The 23,088-nt window shown below is 43.1% G+C and overlaps 1 protein-coding gene across 1 annotated transcript; it reads left to right on the forward strand.

The window, feature by feature from the left end:
• Positions 1–680: 680 nt before the first annotated feature.
• Positions 681–19,716, forward strand: LOC134222428 (uncharacterized). Its single transcript, XM_062701578.1, has 2 exons — positions 681–849; positions 18,632–19,716. Exons 1-2 carry the CDS (start codon positions 681–683, stop codon positions 19,714–19,716), a joined length of 1,254 nt encoding a protein of 417 aa, XP_062557562.1.
• The last annotated feature ends 3,372 nt before the right edge of the window (positions 19,717–23,088 follow it).

The following is a 23,088-nucleotide window of genomic DNA, read 5'->3' on the forward strand; positions in this document are numbered from 1 at the left end:
GGCAGACTACGATAGGCTGGATACGTTGTTCGTATGCCGGAAAAACGTCAAGCGAAGATAATATTCAGTAGAGAACTCGGGAGAGGCTGTAGGCTTCGTGGAAGGCCGCGTACACAATGGCTATTTGCAGTTGAAGCGGACCTGAGGAAGCTCAACGTTCAGGGTGACTGGAAGCGATTGGCCCAGGATCGAGTCCAGTGGAGAAGGATACTCCATTCGGCGTAGGTTCATCGAAGAGCTGTAGCCCATCAAGTAAGTAACTTTGCGGATATTTTTACGTGCGAAGGTCTTATCAAGATTCTCATAAAACGCATCCTCCATGCCATCAGGCTTATCGTTCTCGATCGCCATGAAGTCAACTAGATGTGGAACTTGAATGAAATGTTTGCGATAGGATCCATCGCTCGGATTTCACGATCTACGGTTTCAGGCCACCGTTTTCCTAAATTGCTGCCACGCTACGTGCGGGTTCATTCAAAGCTCTTATCGCTTTCCAATCGTTGTCTTTTATTCATTGCTGTTGAATCCATCCGTTTGCTCTATATTTTTGCCTTTCTTGGTAACTGTTGAATCTTCGGTAGGCTACCTACATCGCGTTGAATGGGTTGCCTTCTCGATGCTGACACGATGCAGCACAGTGGGCACAGTTTTGCTTAGGGTCCCTCGCTGGCACTCGGACGATGATCATCCGCCCTCACATGGAGAACAAACGCTCGCTCAGACTTGCACCTCCTAAGATAAGCGTTTCTCCCTCCCCCTTCCCTGTTAGCATACGACCGCAGCTCTCACCGGTGTTGGTTACCCGGTCTTCCATAAGGTTGCCCGTACCCCGACCAGCACCGCGGGAAGGTAGGGATAGGAGTTTCTGGGAAAGAGGCAAAGGACCACGAAATGGCTTATTCTTCAGCCCAGTTCAGATTTCGGCACTATTTCGATTTTTTGTTTCCTATTTTTGAAATAATGCAGCCGTAAGAAAATTTGGGTTCTTTGGATAAGTTGATCTCAATTAAGGCAAATAATCGAATGAGACAATAAAATAAGTTCAATTTAATGTTGGGAATGGTTGAAAGAAGAACGATGTTCGTTTAGGTATTGTGCAAAAACTTATTAGATCATTCAAGGAAACAGTTCAAGCATTTGGATCTGTTGAAGAACTAAAGTGAAATACTTATACATAAACTTAGCACACATACTGTATTTCCGTCTCTAAACATTTCATGAGAATTGGTTGATAGACTAGATTTGACTAGTAGTACAAAGTACTAGTAGTAAAACTGTGGACATTCTTTCAAAAAATAGATAAAGACTTTTCCTACGCAGATTGAAAAGAATCATGATACAAATTCTTGAATTCTGAGAAAAAAATAATGAATAATGGATATTTCCATCCGGTTGTCATGGACATGTTCATCCGCTTGTTTTTGATAATCCTGGAGAAATTAGTAATGACATATTTTCATCACCATGTGATAGATTTTGAGGGTATGTACTTTAAAAAATATTCTTCTTACATTACCCTGATGCACGTAAGAAAATCTTTGTGAATATTTGTAATCGAGAGTCCTCAGATTGAGTAATGGATGACTGAGATATCTAATGCGCAAACATTCGCCAGAAAAAAATGCCTTTTTTATGTGAATACACAGAAAAAAAATCCCATATTTCCCATGTAATCCCAGATATTTGTGCTACAAAAATAAAATGAATGAATGTGTAGGTTGAGATTTGGACCCCTTGGAAATAAAACGCTAAGCCGCATCTCACTCTCCTACATGTGGGTTGAATGAAAAGAAATTAAGACAGCTCCGAACAACCCCGATTGTATTGCTACCGTGGTATGCCGAGTTGAGATTTTCCTTGCCTTCTCAATCTTTTCCGGAAACAATGATGATGACATTGTTTATCCTCGACCGTTCTTGTTCAAAAGGCAACATACAACGTGATATGGAGAACCACACGCCATAAACGCTCCACGATATCTCACGGAATAACCCCTGTGCGACAAGTGGTTTACCGCTCTCCTTGGTTAGTAGCTGCGTTGCGAAGGGATGGCGGCTCCTTAGGCGAGGGTTTGAGACTGTAATAATACCGGCGGTCTTTCTTGCAAGTCTTTCGGTACAATGCTATCACACCCCCACCGCAGAAGCGACAACAGGATATTCTTGTTTCATGGGGGAGAAATCTTGTGACTTGGTGAATGTGAATGAGTGCATGTATCAGGCCCATATGAGCAGCGGTGGAACGTTTTACCTCGCAGTTGAGCAATCTATGCTGTGATGATATTAACTGGATCATTGGCCCTAACTGGATTGTAATTAATGCTGCATAATGTGTGGTTGGGATGAATTTGCTTTAATTTTATGGCCTGTTTTGGGATTGCCGGTGAGGACCGTGCCGCTTCAGCGAGATTAGCTTTATTATTCCAGTTAAGTGTAACGATAGAATTAAATTGCTTTCCAGTTTGGCGTAATTGTTGTCGGGAGTCGGGAGTGTACCTTTTGATTCCAGGCAAATAAATGTAAATAGTTATGAGAATACATATTCCGCATTCCGTGTTTTCCTTCGCCATCTTCAGGGCTGTACGAATCCACTAGAGCTGTTTCTGAGTATAAAATGAGCATTTCTTATGAACATGAGAAGGATAACCGAACTCTTCCAACCCCCGACGTAAGGTGTGGCCGATCCATCCCGACTTCCGATCTTAAATTTCTGTTGCTGATGGCAACGACGATGGAGCTTGTTGTTTGAGATCCAGTTGGAAGGCCACCCGACATGGTTCATGTACTGCAGGCATCTTTTGTTGAACATTTGCAGCCGTTGAGTGTTCTCCACTGATACACACTATGTTTCACTAACGTAAAACAGCACAGATTTCTCGTTTGAGTTGAAGATTCGGATTTTGGTGCGTTCATTTATCTGCCAGTTTTCCAGATATTTCTTGAACTCGCATAGGCAGCCCTTGCGTTCTTGATCCGTGCGTCTAAGTCGATATATTGAAAGCTTTTATCATTCTGCACTGATTGCCCGGCTACAGTGCAACTGGAAGGGGTATTTACATCTAACGATTTGGCTGATGACTAAACCTGCCGAAGAGAAGCGCTCAGCAAGGTCGTTGAGCTTACTCTGCATATCGGAGCGCCACGCCGTTGAGCGAGGAGTACAAAGTCATCAGCCAATTCGAAGTCGTTTAGGTGCTCCATAGTTAACTATTGGCTGCAATAGCAACCCGCGGTTTGGTTCACGGCCTATAGCACATTCGCATCTACCAGAAACTCGTTGATTACGACGAGGAACAGTAGGGGTGATAGAATACATCTTAGATAGTTCCTGATAACTTATTAATATAAGAAAAGTATCTCGAAAAGGTTCGGTAAATTACGTTCTATCTACATTTCTTTTCCAGTTATTCCCACGAGAATCCTGTTTACGCACTTAAAAAACGAATTCCCATAACCGTTTTTCTACATTCATACCGAGAGAGTTTAAATTGATTGACATGACCAGAATCCAACCGCAAATACCAGATTCTGTATTTAGGCCAAAATTTACTGTCGCTTCATATGCACATGATGTCCACAAGCAATCCTCGTTCGGTATGGCGTGTTGACTTTTCAGCCCAAACCCGCACTTCAGATGACCAGTCAATACGAACCAACTCGGAGAACACCCAGTTCACCGAGTTTATGTGCAACATGGCCAACGGCATCGCATCGACGACACGAGTAAGTACAAATCCGCAATGAATAAGTGCCGTCCAGCCAGTGCTGGAGCCTTAGTGCCGCTCTCAATATTCTGTCATCAGAGTTTCCCGATGGACACACAATTATCAGGTCTCATACTGAGCTTTCCGTCGGCACCGGTTGGTTATTTGTGACGGTCCACGCGGGAATTATAGGCGGAGCAAGGATAAGCTTAAATAGTTATTTGCTAGAAATTGTAAATTTTTTTTTGTTATCGCGAACTACAATGATTTCGGTTTTGTTAATTTTCAAAATGGATTTCCTGGGATGAATGATTTTGTGCTAGTTGCTTGTTATACAAAAGCATAAATGCTACTTCACTTTTTTCTCAATTCAAGTTATATTTTAGCGAAGTTCAACTTCAAGCTTTCACTTACAACAGTGTATTGTTATCACATAGTTCAAAAACGAATTTCGCCACATCTCATCAAGAGTCTTACTTTATGGAATCTAACGAACATTAGAAAACTACAGGAGTGTCCAAGTTTACAAATCCATTCAATGAATCCTGAGGACGTAACAAAGTTCTTAAATTTGTAAAACTGACCCCTTTTTCTCTGTTCAGGACACGACAACTACGCCAATGTCGATAACCGGATAGGTTCCACCAGACACATCCTGTAATTTATGGCCAATATATTTGGTGCAAGCGAACTGCCGTTTAACTCTTCAACTGTAGGCTTCGCAGTTTTTTTTCTCTGCCATGATGTAGGTATTTGACTATTTTACGAGCGCAAAAAGACTGCATACCTGGATAGACAGCGGCAGGAACACTATAATCAATATGCCCATAAATTGCCGCACGCGGGCGAGGATTACCGGAGCAACATTATTCGGCGTAGATGTTAATGAATGCGAGACACCGATTTTATGTCGCTAAAACCACTCCAATTTGGAAGCAAACCGAGCGACAGGTACAATGGTGTTGAAATATTGTTTTTATTTGTAATTTTATTGTGCTAATATTCTTCAATGGGTTCGAAATGATCCTATTATGTGCTGTGTGACAATCGTAGATCTTTGAATGGCCCAATATTTTCCGAGGTGGAGATGTTTTACAATTTAATTAAAGAAATATTGGCAGTAGGGCAGTTGTCAGCACTGCGACATTGTCGTACGAATGGTGAACCTGAAAGTAATAACATTTCTTTGAAGCTATCACGTGCTATCATCCTCGTACACGGGAAAGGGTGGATGCCTCTTCGAGACTGGTGTTAATAATATTGCCGAACCAAAGTTGTACATCTAGATCTACTTTTTGACAGCAACATTGTCTTTCTGTTTGTGTCTGTTTGGAGGAGTGTTACTGTTCATGACTTTAAGCTTTTGCACTCAAATAAAAACCGACATTCAACGAAAGATTGATTAAAAAACGGTTTCCAGTGCAACTAAATATTGCTTCTAATCAAATTACAGTGTAGTAAGCTGATACTAAATATTTTATTATTTGTAGAGTTATTTTCTTTATTACACAAATTTTCCGCCAAGATCGAATGGGTTCACTTTCACTCCGCCGCCTTCTCGCTACAAACTTTCACAATGAGAATTAGGCACCTTGCAAAGGACGTCTTCTTTTGCGGCTCCTGTCGCGCTAACGATACCGTTTTATTTGTTTGCTTTATGATTTTCTCAACTGCCGCAATTTAGCGCTCGAATGAAGAGAGCGACCCTCGGACCATTGAAATGGAAACACCGAAGGGTGTGGGTTGCAGTAGCGACCACCCTTACCAAGGGGTTAGGAATATTCAGCAGCAACATCTCTCATTTTCTGGGAATGGTCCGATCACACCGTCCGCCCGGGAAACCAACGCGACCCCACGCTGGTTTCACTTCCCAAGGGAAACAATAAAAATGCGATAACCTATCTAAGGAACGCGGCAAGTGGTATGCAAAAAAAAAAGAATTCGAGACGATAATGAGCAAAATATCTTTCTCCGGAAGGTCGAAGGTTTCGTTTTTTTTTATTTCAAGAATTTCAAATGATAGGAAGTAACAAGATTTTCCACATTTTAATAGCGCATTTTAATTATCTTGATTAACGTTAAAACGATTTACTGACTTTTTTTTCCTTGTGTAACATAGCACTACAAAGATGAAGAGATCAAACCTTTAGAGAAAGGAAAGGGTTGCTACAGCATAAAAAAGCAATCTAGCTTTTTTCCAAAGTTTTTTTTTATCTCTGAGGTGATAATTTCTTCATTATTGCTAAGGGCTACTTTGCGTAATGGACGAAGTGGCATAGTGCGTGGTTGTCTCACAATTAACACTTCGTCTTTCTGGCAGTGGAAAAACTGTTTATTTGCTATGAAGGTCGGAGTGTAAGACCAAGTGTCGAATATATAATTCTGGGAATTGTTAAGATTTCTTAGGGTTCATATTATATAAAAACCCAGATTAATCCACCTAGCGGTGATGGTGCCTTTCTCGACCTTCGTAAAATGTGTGTGCTTTAAAATAGATGAGCTATTAGCTAGGAGTAAAAAAGAAAAATTTCTTTGTCCGTTCTATGAAAATCAGATATTGTAGATCCAGTTGAAAACCGAAAATCATATTTTGTCCTTTTCTCGGATGTCGCAACTGCATCGCGAGTGGTGCACGACCATGGCACAGATGCGCACTACTCGCGATGCAGTTGCAACATCCGGAAATGCGAGAAAATGCGATTGTCGCGAGACCTCGGTTCGGTTTTCAAGTTGATCTACAATATGCTAATAAGAATTTCGACATTTTTTTCCTTTTCCAATCTTTTTGACGTACATACCCCTGTTTTATTTTACCCAGTCATATATTTTAAGGATATCACTTTTGGATGTTTGTTAAACTGAAGCTCCGACTACACAAAAAGGAAATGAAAATGTCGAAAATGTCATTCCCATCAAGCGAGCGGCAATATTTGTTATAATATAAATGTCAAGACCGTCCTTCTGCCAAACTCCCGTATGAAGAGGGAGGGAAGTGTATCAGTGTGAAAGCATCCGATAGTTCGTTTTCGGAGAGAAATTATAGCCTTTCGGTACAACTTTGTTGCACAAGAAAGGCAAACAGTATTTTGGCCATAATTTCTAAGACAATAGTCCAATCTGGCCAATTTTCAATAGAAAATAATAGAACAGGATTCCGCGTCTAATGTAATTTGTTGTGAGAAAATCGATTTAGGGGAGAGTGCATTAAAAGTGAGCTAGACTTTTTTACGCGCTTTTTTATAACAGAAAATATTTTGGCCATAATTTCTGTGCCATAATTTCTCTTCCAAATTTTCAATAGAAAACAATACGACAGGATTCCATGTCGAATGAAACTTGTTGCAAGTAAATCGGTTGAGGATAAGTACCAAAAAAGTGAGCTAAACTTTTCGCACTTTTGTTGCGCGCACATACACATACACACACAGAGACATCATCTCAGTTCGTCGAGCTGAGTCGATTGGTATATAACACTATGGGTCTCCAGGCCTTCTGTAAAAGTTTGGTTTTGCAGCAAACATATAGCCCTTTCGCATACTTTGTAGGTAAAAGGCAAAAATGGTGTTCCGGCCATAACTCCGATCCCATTGTCCGATCTGGCCAATTTTCAATAGGAAATAATGGGACAGGATTCTGCGACGAATGCAACTTGTTGCGTGTAAATCAATAAAGGTTAGGTGTCCGAAAAATAGGTGAGATTTTTTTAGGATTTTTCTAGAAAATAAAGGTATTTTGGCCATAACCTCCGATTCCATAGTCCGACCTGGCCAATTTCCAATAGGAAACAATGGGAAAGGATTCTGTGTCGAATGCAATTTGTTGCAAGCAAATCGGTTGAAGCTAAGTGCCTGAAAAATGAGTGACAATTTTCTACTCGATTTTTTTTTACGTATAAATTTGTATTTTGGCCATAACTTCCGATCCCATAGTCCGACCTAGCCAATTTCCAATAGGAAACAATGGGACAGGATTCTGCGTCGAATGCAATTTGTTGCGAGCAAATCGGTTGAGGATAAGTGCCTGAAAAATGAGTGACATTTTTTGTGCACACACACACACACACACACACACACACACACACACACACACACACACACACACACACACACACACACACACACACACACACACACACACACACACACACACACACACACACACACACACACGGGGGGCAGCAGGGACTTTGTCCAAGGGCTTGACGACCCCTCCCCATGGCCACTGCGAGTTAGACCGGGACCATCGTCCCTAACCCCTAATCCCAAGGCGTCAAGCGACCCGTGCCGAGGGGATGCATGGCCAGGGGGGTGAAATAATAAGCTAGACCTTTAACGGAGCCTGTGGGGTACCTGGGCACCCTCCACAGTAATTGTCCCTTACCGCGTTATGCTGGGCTCTGGCGTGGTGGACCTCTTTTCCCGAGCAACTCGTGGGACCAAAATGGAAAACCAAGTCAATTCTTCAATTAGTGGTAGTAGTGTAGGCGACAACCCCTTCGCAAGAGGTGGGTTGTTCAGGTCTCCGCCTAGGAGGCCAGAGGCAATAGTCGGCAGCTCAGTGCGCAGCGCCAGCGTGGGTCACTCAACCTTCCTCTCGGCTATAAAAACGCCGGAAGGGGTTATTGACGGCCCATGGCTTGTGAAGGCGATGAACCGCAAACGCGATGGGCTTTCGGCCTTCGAGGTGGCGACGGAACAGCTGGACGCCATCATCGACTTTGCGTCATCGAAGCATAATATCAGCAAGGACCTCAAGAGGAGCTTGCAGAAACTTCGAAAGTCGATGCTGGACGCCAAGCTGGAGAGGGCGGTCGGGACGGCCAAGTGTAAACCCGTGAAATCGGTGGAGTCGAGGTCTACCCAGACTGAGGCCCAAGGATTCGTGGACTCGGGCAAGGTCGAGTCGACCGAAGGCGTGCCAGCTAAGACGGTGGTGCCAAAGTCTACCCAGACTGAGGCTCAAGTATTTGCGGGTACGTCGGGGGTGACTGCTCCAACGGAGCAGACACAAAAACGGGGGAGACAGTCTCCAGGGAATGAGCTCCCTGGGGGCCGCTCCAAAACGCGGAGGGTTACTACCCCGAACAAGGGTAGTGGGGCTGGGAAGCTGAACCCCGGGCAGGTACCTCCAAAACCGTCCACTCAGGCAAGACGGTGGTAAGGGGTTACGGCAGGCTGAAAGTTCTCAGCCGCACCAGACCAGGGAAATAGAGGGGAATGACGCCTTCTGGACCCTGGTCAAGAACAAGAGGAAACCGAAGACGTCAAGGGCCGAAAAGAAGGCCCAGGCGAATGAGGGTAGCAAGAAGTCTAGGGTAGGCGCCAATCGCTCCAGGGGCGATGCCCTAGTCATCACGGCGGACGAGGCTAAGTACTCGGATGTTTTGAAGGCGATGAGGAGTGACGTCAAGCTCGGTGAACTCGGCGCCGACGTACGTCGAATAAGACGTACCCGGATGGGCGAGATGATACTCGAGCTGAAGCGGGGCGTCTCGCAAAGGGCGCCGCCTACAAGAAGTTGGCGGAGGAGGTCCTAGGCGAGACGGTCAAGGTGAGGGCACTCACGACGGAGGTGAATCTAAGGGTTAAAGACCTGGACGAGATCACTGAAGTCGAAGAGCTCGTCACGGCACTGCGGCGACAGTGTGAAGTGGAGACGCCCACCGCAGCCGTTCGGCTACGGAAAGGTCCGGCAGGGACGCAGGTAGCATTGGTTCGGCTATCTGCAGCGGACGCCTCCAAGGTAGTCAAGTTAGGGAGCGTCAAGGTGGGATGGTCGGTATGCCCTGTGCGCATATACGAGCAACCCGAAGTTTGCTTCAAGTGCCTGGAACCGGGGCACAAGCAATGGGACTGCAAAGGCCCTGACAGAAGCAATCTCTGCCGACGCTGCGGATTGGAGGGACATAAGGCACAATGCTGCACGAACCCTCCCAATTGTTTGATTTGTTCCAGCAATGCTGTGAACAGCAAGCACCCCATGGCCCGGCGTTTAAGCGTGCTGCAAAATCAAAGTGCAGGTAAAGCAGCTGGCTTGCTCGGCTTCGCCCGAGTGTTTGGTGTGCGCAGGTTTAGAGGAAACGGCGGAACACGTGTTGTTCGTGTGCTCACGTTTTCGCGCAATGCGTGATCACATGCTTGCCACATGTGGTCTGGACACTACCCCGGACAACCTAGTTCGGAGGATGTGTAAAGACGAAGTTGGCTGGAACGCCGTTTTATCGGCTATCGCCCAAATCGTCTCGGAGCTACACAGAAGGTGGCGCGTGGACTCAAGGATGGCTAGTTCAGGCGCAAATAAGAGGTGGTCCAAGGGATCGGAGTCGGCTTCATGGGTCATACCGGTGGTCATGCTCTGTGGTCGAACTCGATCCTTTTATCGAACAAGTGACCGCGCGAAGAACAACACGGTATCGTCGCTTTCGCGGCGTCGGTCAACCGGGCGGGTTCCGAGCCCGAGGACGGAAAGGGGTCCTCGTCAAGGCTGGGGCAGGCGTAGGCACCGCGTCGGCAAGTCCCTCTGTGTGCTGGCGAATAGGCCCTATCGCAGAAAGGTCAATTTGGGGTGCACGCGGCATCATCATTCTTGATACAAGTCGTGCAGAGGGAAGCAGGCGCGAAGTCGACCCTGCCCACCTTCCGAGGACGTGTGGTAAGGCTACCTGGAAAGCCGGCAATGCGCTGGCACGATACCATGGTGTTCTTCTAAAAAAGCGAGTCACGATGTTCGATGCTGCAAGGACACGCAGCTAACCTCGAGGGTGCGTCATGCACTGGCCCCCCTTTGAAGCATTACTTTCTGGTTGTACCGAAGGGACGATGGGTTTGGCGGCAATGGAAACGGTTTAGCTGGTCGGGGATGCAGCCCTGCCTCCCTCATTGGAGGTGGCCCCTAACCCAGCACTTCCTGGTCAACCCAGGATGTCTGTTGAGCAGATTCCCCCTCCATTGTTTAGGAAAAAAAAAAAAAAAACACACACACACACACACACACACACACACGCGCACACACACACACACACACATCACCTCAAGCGGGGGACTGAAAGTATTTAAGAAATATTTCACTGTCATGAGACGAGTTTACTACAATTCCATTGAATTCCACCAAATCGTATTACTTTTACATATACGTATTTCGACCTAAACTGTAAGGTCGTCTTCAGTGTCCTTTGTTTTTCTTTTATTATATTATTCAAAGAATAGGTTTTAGGTTATAGTTGATTGAGGTTGCAAATTGCATATTTGATGATAATTTATTTGGATGTAATCAGGAGGAAATGCACGGTATATATGTAAGCATATTAGTGAAATATTGAACGCAAATATCATTAAATTTGAAACTGTTATAACTTTCGATTACCTGGATGAAGTATTTTGAAATTTTCATAGCAGACGCCTGGATATTATATCTTTCGAAAGGCGAGTTCAGAATGGATGGACATTTTTATTCGTTAATAACCGTCACAGGCACACCGTGTTGATATATATTTCACTCGGCAAATTTCTTTTCGTACTTCACATCGTAACATCAAAACGCTCGTCCTCGACAATTGAGTTTTACCGATATTCTTATCAACTTCGATTATTGCAGTAACCGAATGTGGATAAATTACAGCGCTAGACCCTTTGCGAATGCGCCTCGAGACTAAGGGAACGACGGCGCATTGTACGTTGGATAGACAGCGAGAGTTGAAAGTAAACAACGTGGCTTCTGCACATGATTGCTCCAAGCAAATTTATTATTTTGTACAATTAAACCTAAATTATAGTTAAAAGTTGCATTAGTGGATTTATAAAAAAGCCAATGAAGGTAGAGTTAATTTAAACGAAAATGATAATTCTTTTGAATGTTAAATTTTGAATTTATACGAGACAGTTGAAGTAAAATGTATTTCTACTTTTAGTTCCTTATGAGGTTTCAAGTTCTGCATAATAGCTGTATTTGATTCTATAAGCTACAGAATAACCACCTAATGGTGAGTTAACAATGAATTGGTTAATACATGCTACTAAATGTTGACAATTCTCAGATCAGATAACCTAAAATATTAGCTAAGATCAGTAAACACTAAACCGTATACACTCATAGAAGAAAACTAATTTGTAAGTTTGTCTTTATTTTGATTATTATGCTACATGATCCATAATTAATCTATTTTTAGTCGAGTTTACGAACTAGCGCACCGAACTACGGAAAAGTTTTTCTCTACACCGAAGGATCACTTGAATCTAGAATCATGCTGAGCTACTCATCAATCATTCGCGGTGATCAATACACGTCAATTCTATGACTGTCGATATTTTCAGTTTTAAATTATCTCCATATCGCCCAACTAGGCCTGCAGGCAGTTGATAACAAAGTTTTTTAATGGTTTCCGGTGTAAATATAGCAGGATTTCCTATTCATACAGGACAAATGAACTTAACCGGAATCAACGTTCCCTATTGAGAGACGTGGTTTAAAATTAAAGAATCGTGGCTCGTTCGTTTTTTCTCTTGAACCGGTTCAAATGAACGGCACGTGAGTGTTCATCCATATCTAATTAAAACTTTGAATGCTGTCAGCGTAATCTGACTATGTAAGCGCATTAAAGTAGTATTTCCACTTGACCGGACCACACGACTTTAGTTGTCCTTATGCCCTTTATGGAGTATCCAGGTTCATATGGGCCTTGACATGCAATATACAGTAGATAAAAGTACCCATTAATGGGTAAACGAAATTCCTCGTGTGGGGTTTTCAATTGTTTAGACTGTTGAATTTTTGTGCAGCACTCCTGCCTGGGCTACAGCGCTGGAAAGACGAATCGTAGTGTGCCGCGCTTGACAGATGATAGCCAACGCGTGATAGGGTGGCAGCCAATCAACGCAAAGATGTGAGATGTGACACTAAGTGAGACCCCACGACGAGAAAGAAGCGTTCTACGCATAGCTGGAGCAGACATACGAAGAATGCCCACTGCGGGACGTCATTGGCGACATGAACGCACAGGTAGGAAGGGAGGAAATGTATAGACCGGTCATCGGACCGGATAGTCGGCACACCATATCGAATGATAACGGCCAACGATGCAAAAACTTCGCATCCTCCCGCGGAAGGGTAGTCCGAAGCACCTTCTTTCCTCGCAAAAATATCCACAAGGCCACATGGAGATCACCTAGGATAGGATGTGCCAATTAGTCATTAAAAATCGTACCGATTTGCTGTCAAAATCGTACCGGTTGCTGATTGGATGAAAATGACAATCGATTACTTCGATCGGCGTTATCACATTTTCAAAAGGGAAGCTTATTGTTACCTTGGCCGTGTTGCTGGGTAATTAAATTGAAATTTTTGACAAAATTCAAAAGTTTGATTTCTCATTTTTTGGTTAAAATTAATTTATGTTAGGCTGCACATAATGTATGCATGCTTATTAAGAGTAATGCTAATTTAAAACACTCGATGAGACGCATTATTGACCAGCTTTTTACCCATTCCACTGTAAAACTCTTTCATCTCCATGTAAAAACTTTTTTCTGATAGTACGTAGCATCCTTTATAACGAATTATGGAAGAAGAGAACGATAAAACATGATTTTTTCACATGTACTATTCGGCGGATTTTGTAAAACAAATATTCGGAAGCACTGGCCACCACCTCGTCAAAGCAATCGACTGAGGAAACAACAAGGCAGTTGCAATTCTATTGTCGCATCCTATCCTAGGAGATCACCTAATCAAGAAACGGAAAACCAAATCAACCACGTTCTAACCGACGGAAAATTCTTCTCCGACGTCACGAACGTCTGCATTTACTGCAGTGCGGATATTGAATCCGACCACTACCTCGTTGCAGAATCCCTGCGCTTAAAACTCTCGACGGTGTACAACACGCATCGAATCCAAACGCCGCGGCTTAACATTGGGCGGCTGCAAGCGAGTCCAAGGACACGCACAGCAGCTGGAAGTGGCATTTCCAACAGAAGAGCAGCTAGGCGCAGCTTCTCTTGAAGATGGCTGGAGAGATATTCGATCCGCCATTGGTAGCACCGCAACCGCTGCACTTGGCACGGTGCTCCCGGATCAGAGAAACGACTGGTATGACTGCGAATGTGTGTAGTTACTGGAAGAAGAAGAATGCAGCATGGTTGAGATTGCCGCAACACGGCACGAGGGCGAACGAGGCACGGTATAAACGTGAAAGCGCCAGCAGGAAGATCGAGACCATGAAGATACGGAACAACTGTACCGCGCTAATAACACACGAAAGTTCTATGAGAAGTTGAACCGTTCAAGTAAGGGCCACGTGCCACAGCCTGATATGTGTAAGGACATAAACGGGAGCCTTCTTACGCACGAGCGTGAGGTGATTCAAACGTGGCGGCAGCACTACGGCAGCACACTGCACCTGAATGGCGATGTGGCAGACAACGGAGGTTGTATGGTAATACATCTGGGAACACGCAGGACATACGTATTCAGGCTTTGGATCTCCAAGAAATCCAGGAGCAGATTGGCCGGTTGAAAACTAGCTAGGGTGGACCAACTACTTGGAGAACTATTCAAACACGGTGGTGAGGCACTGGCCAGAGCGCTGCACTGGGTCATTACCAAGATTTGGGAGGAGGAAGTTTTGCCGTAGGAGTGGGTGAAAGGTGTCGTGCGTTCCATCTACAAAAACTTTGAGAAGATGGAGAAGCCGACATCAGACTGAAGAGGGAAGCTAAGCGGCTCGGACTAGTCATCAACACGTCGAAGATGAAGTACATGATTGGAAGAGGTTCAAGAGAAGACGCGAGATTGCGTCGGTGGTGACGAGATCGAGGTGGTAGAAGAAATTGGCATTGTGGCGGTTTTGCTCGCAAGGCTAACTGGATGCGTTGGTTGCCTATTTCCCAAAATTTACCTTTGAACAAGTACTAAGGTTCACCCGTCAACCAATTCAAATCAGTTCAAATATACATTGCGTTGCGTTGTTGTAAACAATTCCAATCTGCTCAAATATGGTCCAGGAAGTACAAAACTATCATTAAAATGCCACTGCCTTTAAAATCATGAAGTTTGATATGCCGCATGATGGAATTAGCTTATTTCCCAAAATTGACCCTTGAACCTTATCTTATAAAATCATGAAGATTGATGTGTCGTATAATGGTAATCGCCTATTTCCGGAAAGTGACCCTGTAACAGGTTCCGGCGGAACGGGCCATATATTGGACGGATCTTTTTGGCTTCTTGATCAAATTTGGCATAATTTATGTGTCGTTTGCAATCAAAGTATCTAAAATAATAATAATGTTGAAAGACAAAAAAGTTACAGCCAAAAAGATTTTTATTTTCGTTTTCAAAAGGGGTGTTGGTAACGGAAGGGTTAATAACAAATTTAGTTTGGAGATAATGGGCTGCAAAGTTTGTCAATAATTTACCGTTTTAGAAAAATTGTACAAATATCTTAATATTGTCGCAAAGCTCTAGATCCAAAAAAGTTTTCGCAATATTAAACTTAAGTTTGAGCTTCTAACCCCCTTAATCAAATATCAAACACAAAAAAAAAAAACATCTTCTGTATTCTGTATCGGACTAAATAAAAGTACGTCCAACTTGACTGACAGAAAAAACCGAATGATTCTTTATTTCTAATCAACAATTAATGTAGCTATGAAGTTGCTATACAACAGTAGTTCTTGACCTACTACGGTAACCACGGTTGTAGAACACGCGACATCACATCTTCCCCGCAAGCTATTGCCGGTTTGGAATGCGCACCATTCTATTGCTTCTAGTGACATATGTTCCATCCTCACGATAGTGGCCTCGTTGTGGTAGAGCTGGAACTGAATCTTCGAAATTATCATCCTCTGCCGACACATATTCATCATCAGGAACAACTACTTGATCTTGATCTCTATCGACAATTTCGCGTCTATCAAAATCATCGGCTTCATAATCGTCATAGCTATATTGCAGCAGCTGATGAGTCCTCCGTATGAACGTACCCAGTTCTATTGCATAGCATTCATAGATATTCACACCTTTTCTTCGAACAATCTTCGCTTTCCAACGTTGTATGTCAGGATTTCGATAGTCTCTCGCATATACTATATCGTCCACAGAGAAAACAATGTTCTTCTTATCAACGTATAGCTTCCAAGTCTTAACAGTATGCCTCACAACACTATCCTTCTACAAGGAATCAAATCTTGTTTTCATCTCACGCCCGAACATTAATTTGAATGGAGTTTCGTTGGTAGTCACGCTATGTTTAAAGGCAACTATTATGCAAAGTGAATGCACCTCGGATGTTAAGTCGTTAGGTCATAGTTTTTGACCTCTAGTTTAAGGATCCGTGTCGATTGAAATATTTCATCGGTGAAAATTTGACTTTTTTACCATTTAAGGGGATATTTTTAACCTAAAAATCTATTCTGATTTTTTAAATTTTTTTGAAGCAAGTTACATAAAATACAGGCACCACATTTTTTTCCTGACACTTCAAGGAAAATTTTCATATAAAAACAATTTTCATATGATGAAAGTAGCAGAAGTTATACTAAAAATACTGTTGACACCGAACATTTATTTCATTGTTTGATAGCGAATTCTTGTGTAACTGCATATCTCATACGTGTTTATTAAAAAAACAGCAACCCTGCACCACTTGTTACCATAGAAACAGAATTTAACGCTGGACAGTTCAAGGAATTATATTTCAATTGTGTTCATAATCATTTTCTGGAAGGAGGAGACTATGACACAATTTAGACAAAAACCCTCCTTCAGCGCTACATTAGCTGGTGGGATTGGTCTACCAAATCTTCGGCCCTGTAGCAAAAAAAAACCATCCAGACAAATCTGAAGTCTCGACATCAGAGGTCAACGCAGCTCATCACGCTCAACTTGGTTTCACTGGGCATTACTGCCGTTGTCTTTTAGTTAAACGGGGTGTTTTGAAAGGAAAATAACGCAAAGGTTATTACAATGTATTGGGGAGTCTACCACAGGTAGTTGATTGCTGTTTTAGTATAACATTGTTGGACTTCTATTCAGACGGCGTTCGAGCTTTTTGTTACAGTTGGATAGCAGCCGGGCTACCAATCACCGAAAAATTTCTTATTTTGAAATTCCATGTTCTTGAATAGAGCGCATCACAGAGAGGCCTTACAAAGTATACGGAGCAAACAACGGAAGCCATCCACAGAAATTTCTATACTATCTACCAAAACTACAAAATGCCATATAACCACGAACAGTATGCAAGTAAACTGTTATCCACGGTGGGAGCATATAACAGTGGTCACATAATGCAGGCGTCCATTGAGGTTCAATCAAGTTTGAAATACAGGACAAACATAAATACTACTTTGAACTAGTTCGTAGTTTTAATTTTTTGTTGATTTGAAATGTTAAAGAGTGATATTATGTTCTTAAATTTAATAATACTTCTTCTTATTGGCATTACATCAACCACTCTGACATATGCCGCCTCGGAGCTTAGTGTTCATTTAGCACTTCCATAGTTATTAACTGCGAAATTTCTAGTCCAAGCTACCATTTTCGCATTCGTATATCATGAGGCTACGATGATACTTTATGCCCAGGGAAGGTGAGAATATTTCCTAGACAAGGCCGGGAATCGAACCCAGCCACTTTTAGCATGGTCTTGCAGTGTAGCAGTGCATCTCACCGCAGGGCTAAGGAAGGCTACAGATCTATTCATAATATACCGTAAGAACATTTAAGACTTGCAGTAATTTTAATACAATTTCTACTATTTTCATCATATGAAAAAGGTTTTTATATGAAAATGTTGCTTTAAGCATCAAGAAAAAAAAGGTAGTGGTTGGGTTTTATATAACTTGTTGCAAAAAAATTTTAAAAATCGGAAAAGTTTTTTAGGTTAAAAATATTACCTTAAATAGTAAAAAAGTCAAAATTTCACCGATGAAATATTTTAATCGATGCTGATCCTTAAACTAGAGGTCAAAAACTATGATCTAACAGCTTAACATCCGAGGTGCATTCACTTTGCATAATAGTTGCCTTCAAACATAGCGTGATAGTACAATGCGGCGTAGCTCGATACATTTGAAGATAATTATTCATCAGTGTAGTAAACGACTTACCACGGGAGGAACTATCCACAAGCATCTGCTTGAAAGAGTTCTTGAATGTCTTGACTGCGTTTTCTGCTGCACCATTTGAACATGAGATGTATGGCGCAGAAGTCAAATGCCGTATTCCTCTCTCCTTACAAAATCCATCGAATTCCGCTGATGTGAAAGATCTAACGTTATCGGACATCAAAACATAGCAATTTCAAAATCGACCAAAACAACCTTCAAGTTTCTCTATTTATTCTCTCGTTGACAATGAGCTGACCATGTAGATTTCTACCCGTTTTGAAAAACTGTCGGTTACAATCAAGAAATTTTTATTTTTCAAAAATAAATGATCTATGTGCACTCGCTCAAATGGACGCGAACACAATTTCCATGGCTAAATAGGTACTTTTGATGTTTCCGGTCTGCACTGGATACATAATTCACATCGCTTACCCATGTCTTCTATATCCTTATCGATGTTTGGCCACCAAAAATAACTTCTTGCTAATGATTTCATCTTAACTATACCCAGATGCGTTGAATGCAATTCTTGCAGCAAAAACTGTCGGAGTTTAGTAGGCACCACAATACGATAGCCCCACATCAGCACACCTTCTTCAACAATAAGTTCCGTTTTTCGCACGTGAAACTTTTTCAGTTCAGGATCTTGCACATTGTTGGCCAGTCAGATTTTACATATCTAACCACTCGACTTAATATAGCATCCCGTCAACTTTCAATTATCAGCTGTTTCCGTTCTATACCAATGATCTTGTTTCGGATTCTATGAACTGAGAGCAATACAGATACCTCGTGCCTATTTCCCGAGCGCCTGCAACAGACATCGAAGACTTGCAGCTGCATATCTTCGTCGACGGCAGCGAGACTGCTTACGCTTGCGTCGCCTACTTCAGGGCCGTGATCCAAGGAAACTTCCACTGTGCGCTCGTCGGAGGAAAGACGATAGTAGCACCACTGAAAGCAGTCTCCATTCCCAGATTGGAGCTGCAAGCGGCGCTCATAGGCTGTAGGCTGATGAAAACGCTATGCAATAGTCACAGTCTGCCAATTTCGCGACGAGTATTTTGGACCGACTCGAAAACCGTCCTTTCTTGGATCAATTCCGATCACCGACGCTACCGGCAGTTCGTCGCCTGTCGAATAGGCGAGATACTATCTAAATCGAACGCTCAAGAGTGGCGATACGTTCCGTCGAAGATAAATGTGGCAGATGATGGAACAAAGTGGGGAAGTGGTCCTAATCTGCAATCGGACAGTCGTTGGTTCAAAGGGCCGGAGTTCCTGCGGAAGGCAGAAGTGTTTTGGCCACATCAAGTCGAACCAGAGCAAGTCGAAGAGGAAATCAAACAGTGCAACGTCCACCTAGTTGCAGAGCGGAGCGAAGTTATCGATTGGCACCGCTTCTCCAAGTTCGAAAGACTTAGGCGAACAGTCGCCTATACTCACCGCTTCGTGGACAACTGTCGACGGAAGATTTTGAAGCAGCCACTACAGTCATCGCATGTCAATCAGGAGGAATTCATTAAGGCTGAGAATACACTCTGGCGACTGGCTCAGCAACCTGAGTTTCCGGAGGAAATGTTCCAGTTACAGCAGGCGAAAGAAGGGCGAAAAACGAAACTGGATAAAACTAGTCGCATCTACAAATTGTCGCCGTTTATCGACGAAGCCGGCGTCGCTAGGATGGACACACGCATCGCGAAGGCATTCTTCGTATCGTACGACACCAAATTCCCAATCATTCTTCCGAAAGGTCATCGTTTAACCAACCTGGTCATCGAGTGGTACCACCGTTACTACCTGCACGCAAACAACGAAACCGTAATCAATGAAGTCCGCCAGCGATTCCACATCCCCTGTCTTCGGACGCTGGTGCGGAATCTCTCAAAAACGTGTATGCAGTAAAGTGTAATGAAAGCGAAACCGACGTATCCGAGAGAAGCACCCCTTCCTGAGGAGAGATTCAGTCCGCATATTCGGCCGTTTAGCTTCGTGGACTGGACTACTTCGGACCCATCTTAGTCAAGGTTGGACGATCTTTGGTCAAGCGATGGGTAGCGCTATTTACCTGCCTTACCATCAGGGCCGTCCATCTAGAGGTGGTCCACTCGTTATCCACCGAGGCGTGTAAGATGGCTATTCGACGATTCGTAGTGCGTCGGGGAGGTACCAACTTCATTAGCGCCAACCGAGAGTTACAGCAGCAGATTAAGGAGATGAATCAACAACTGTCCGAGGTTTTCACCAACGCAGTTACCAAGTGGGTGTTTAATCCACCATCCGCTCCCCACATGGGCGGATCATGGGAGAGGCTCGTCAGGTCAATTAAAACAGCATTCTCTACACTGACAACCAACCGAAATCCAGACGACGAGACTCTTCTCCCATTAATGACCGAGGCAGAAGGGATAGTCAATTCTAGACCATTGACGTACGTGGCACTCGAACGGGAGACACAGGAAGCACTCACGCCAAACCATTTCTTGCTCCTGATCTCGCAAGGCGTCACCCAACCTCCGATCCCGATTCCGGAACGCCCGAAGTCCCTACGGACCAACTGGCGACTGGCAATAAATTTGGTGAATCAATTCTGGAGTCGTTGGATTCAGGAGTACCTCCCAATCATCGCGAGCCGAACCAAGTGGTACGAAGAGGTGAAGGAACCGAAGATGTGAGACCTAGCTGTCATCGTCGATGTATCGGTGCGGAACGGATGGCTGCGCGGACGGATTATTTCCGTCATCAAGGGACGTGATGGACGAATCTGACAGGTGCTGGTCAAGACGTCTGGAGGCGTGCTACGGCGACCTGTGACCAAGGTTGCTGTTTTAGACATTGTGGTCGTAGACAACGATCTAGTGGATAGTAACGCAGTACCACCAGAAGCGCTGGACGTGCATTACGGGTCGGGGGATGTTGGGGGCGCCCCTACGTCACTGCTACTCGATAGCGCGCAACCCTGTGCCGCGTCATCAATATCGGCTGTCAAACGTTGACATCCGTCGTGTCATAATCCTGCAAATCATTCGTTCCTCAAAACCATTATTTTTGTGAAGTCAAAAAAGGTAGAGCTGAATTACAAATTATTGAACTAGTGATCGTTAAATTCCCGAAATATCATCCAGTAGACACTAGGAAGACCAAATGTAAGAATAAATTCTCGTATATAAACAAATGTTATCCTAATGTATTTATTATTTAATAAATCTAGCTTTGAGCTCGCTAACCTAAAAACACGCGTGCTACAAGAGGGTCCGAAAACGTTTCCGTTCCAACAATCTTGATATTCCAACACAGCATCAAATGCTCCTTTCGGTGTGGCTTCTCTACCAGTGTAGAATACCACCTTTCCCCGAAATGGTTGTAATGTGAATTCTTCAAACTGACTCTTGTAAAACTCATCCGAGATGACTGTGATAGGTGATCTAGTATCCACCTCGAACTTCGTATTCCGTCCATTAACGGAAACACACTGAAAATAAGAATCGCTGTAGGCTACATTGTTGACTTGAAAATGATTCACGTTTTTCTCTTTCTTTCCGCAACCTGCTTTAAACTTTTTCGGACACACCACGGCGACACACGACAAATCGTGATTGAGTTTCCCACAGTCAAAACAGGATGCAGGTTACATCTCCCATTGATCTCCCAGGGTAAATCGTGGTGGACCATAACCTTCCTTTTTCAAAAACGTAGGTTTTAACTCCAATCGTCGCCAATTGTTCTGTATTGGACTAATTAAAAGTAGGAACGTCCAACTTGACTGACGGAAAATACGGAAGGATTCTTTTTCTTTTAATCAACAATTAATGTAACTATGAAGTTGCTATACAACAGTAGTTCTTGACCTATTACGGTAACCACGGTTGTGGAACACGCGACATCACATTCTGTTTACAGCTGTCGGTCGTTTTTTCAGTTGTTGGTGAATTCGAAGATGCAATTTTTGCTTAATCAGTCTTGCGTACAATGATCTCTACAATTACTACAAAAGATGTACCTAAAACATGTTCATTTGGTGTGACCCCTTAATAGTATTTGTTGGTACGGTTCTTTGAAAACCAAGAAAAAAGAACGGGTTACACAACTGTCCAATATTCCAAATAGGATTGACGAGTTAAGTCGGTTTTAACCAAATAGACATTTCAATAGGACCTGTCAATCGAAAAATATTTATCTTTCACAAAGGCGGATAGGGTTAACAATTGCGGGCTTCCGCAGTTCAACACCCCCTTCCGGGCAACCGACATCTCAATCGAAACCATGCATAAAAGAAATGCGACTCCTACCATTCCACATCATAATATGCATGCTGTCGAAAGTAAACCCAATATAGATCCTTCGAACCGACTGTTTCTGGTGATAGCGCTTTCATACAAGGATAAAACCAACATAGGATGAATGTACGCTTCCATCCGGAACCGTATGTAAATTTAGTGAGAAAATCATAAAAATGGTAGGAAAACTACCTCCGAGAAAACGGACGGACACGACGACAGGCGGCAAGGATGAGTAGCAGCTCGAATCGCTCACTTGGAAGTTGTAATATATTTTGAATGATATCCGTCTTTAGCCCTTTGCTCCGGATGGTTGGTGTCACTGCAAATAGGGGAGATTTAGTGTTTATAAATGTTTGCAATATATTTAGGACTTTCACTTCGGGAGAATGGGTAGCGGACTAGGTATTTTGGCAAAATGATGTTGTAGCTATGCATTCACACGTCATAAATTTTTAGTGTTCAGTGCTATGAATGGAGCGATTTATCAACTTGGATGAGGAGATTCTTGGAAGTTGTATTCGTATAGTTACATAGTAGTAATAAAAAGAGCAAATCTTAAAGCTTCTCTTTGATTGAAATATACTTTTAATATAAATATACTTCATATTTTTCCATCTACGAACAATGTATTGAATATAACCTTTTTCTGACCTGTGTTGTTTGTGCTGGAGTAAAGACAATCAACAAAAAGATTACTTACTTACCATTACTTTTGTTACGTTAATCAAGATCGATACTGTGTCACACCACGAGTTGCGTCATTTGAGCACACCACCTAGCTTAAATGTGAATTATAATCACATCCTAGTAATAAACTATCATTTTAACTTAAACTGAAATCAATTTGAACATTCTCAACTCGTGTCACTTGCGTGGTCCAAACATCAGCCAACCGAAAGTGGAAACACACTTTTTGTGTTCTCTGAACACACTTGTGTTCTCATTGCATCATATCGTGACATTTGTTATCACAAATGGAAGTCAATTTATTGCACCC

Source organism: Armigeres subalbatus, chromosome 3, assembly GCF_024139115.2.
Source record: "Armigeres subalbatus isolate Guangzhou_Male chromosome 3, GZ_Asu_2, whole genome shotgun sequence".
Classification (NCBI taxonomy): Eukaryota; Metazoa; Arthropoda; class Insecta; order Diptera; family Culicidae; genus Armigeres; species Armigeres subalbatus.

Coding starts and splice junctions, on each gene's coding strand:
- LOC134222428 (XM_062701578.1), top strand. CDS start 681: ATGATCATCCGCCCTCACATGGAGAACAAACGCTCGCTCAGACTTGCA. Junction 850..18,631: donor CCGACCAGCACCGCGGGAAG/GTAGGGATAGGA, acceptor CGCCTGCAACAG/ACATCGAAGACTTGCAGCTG.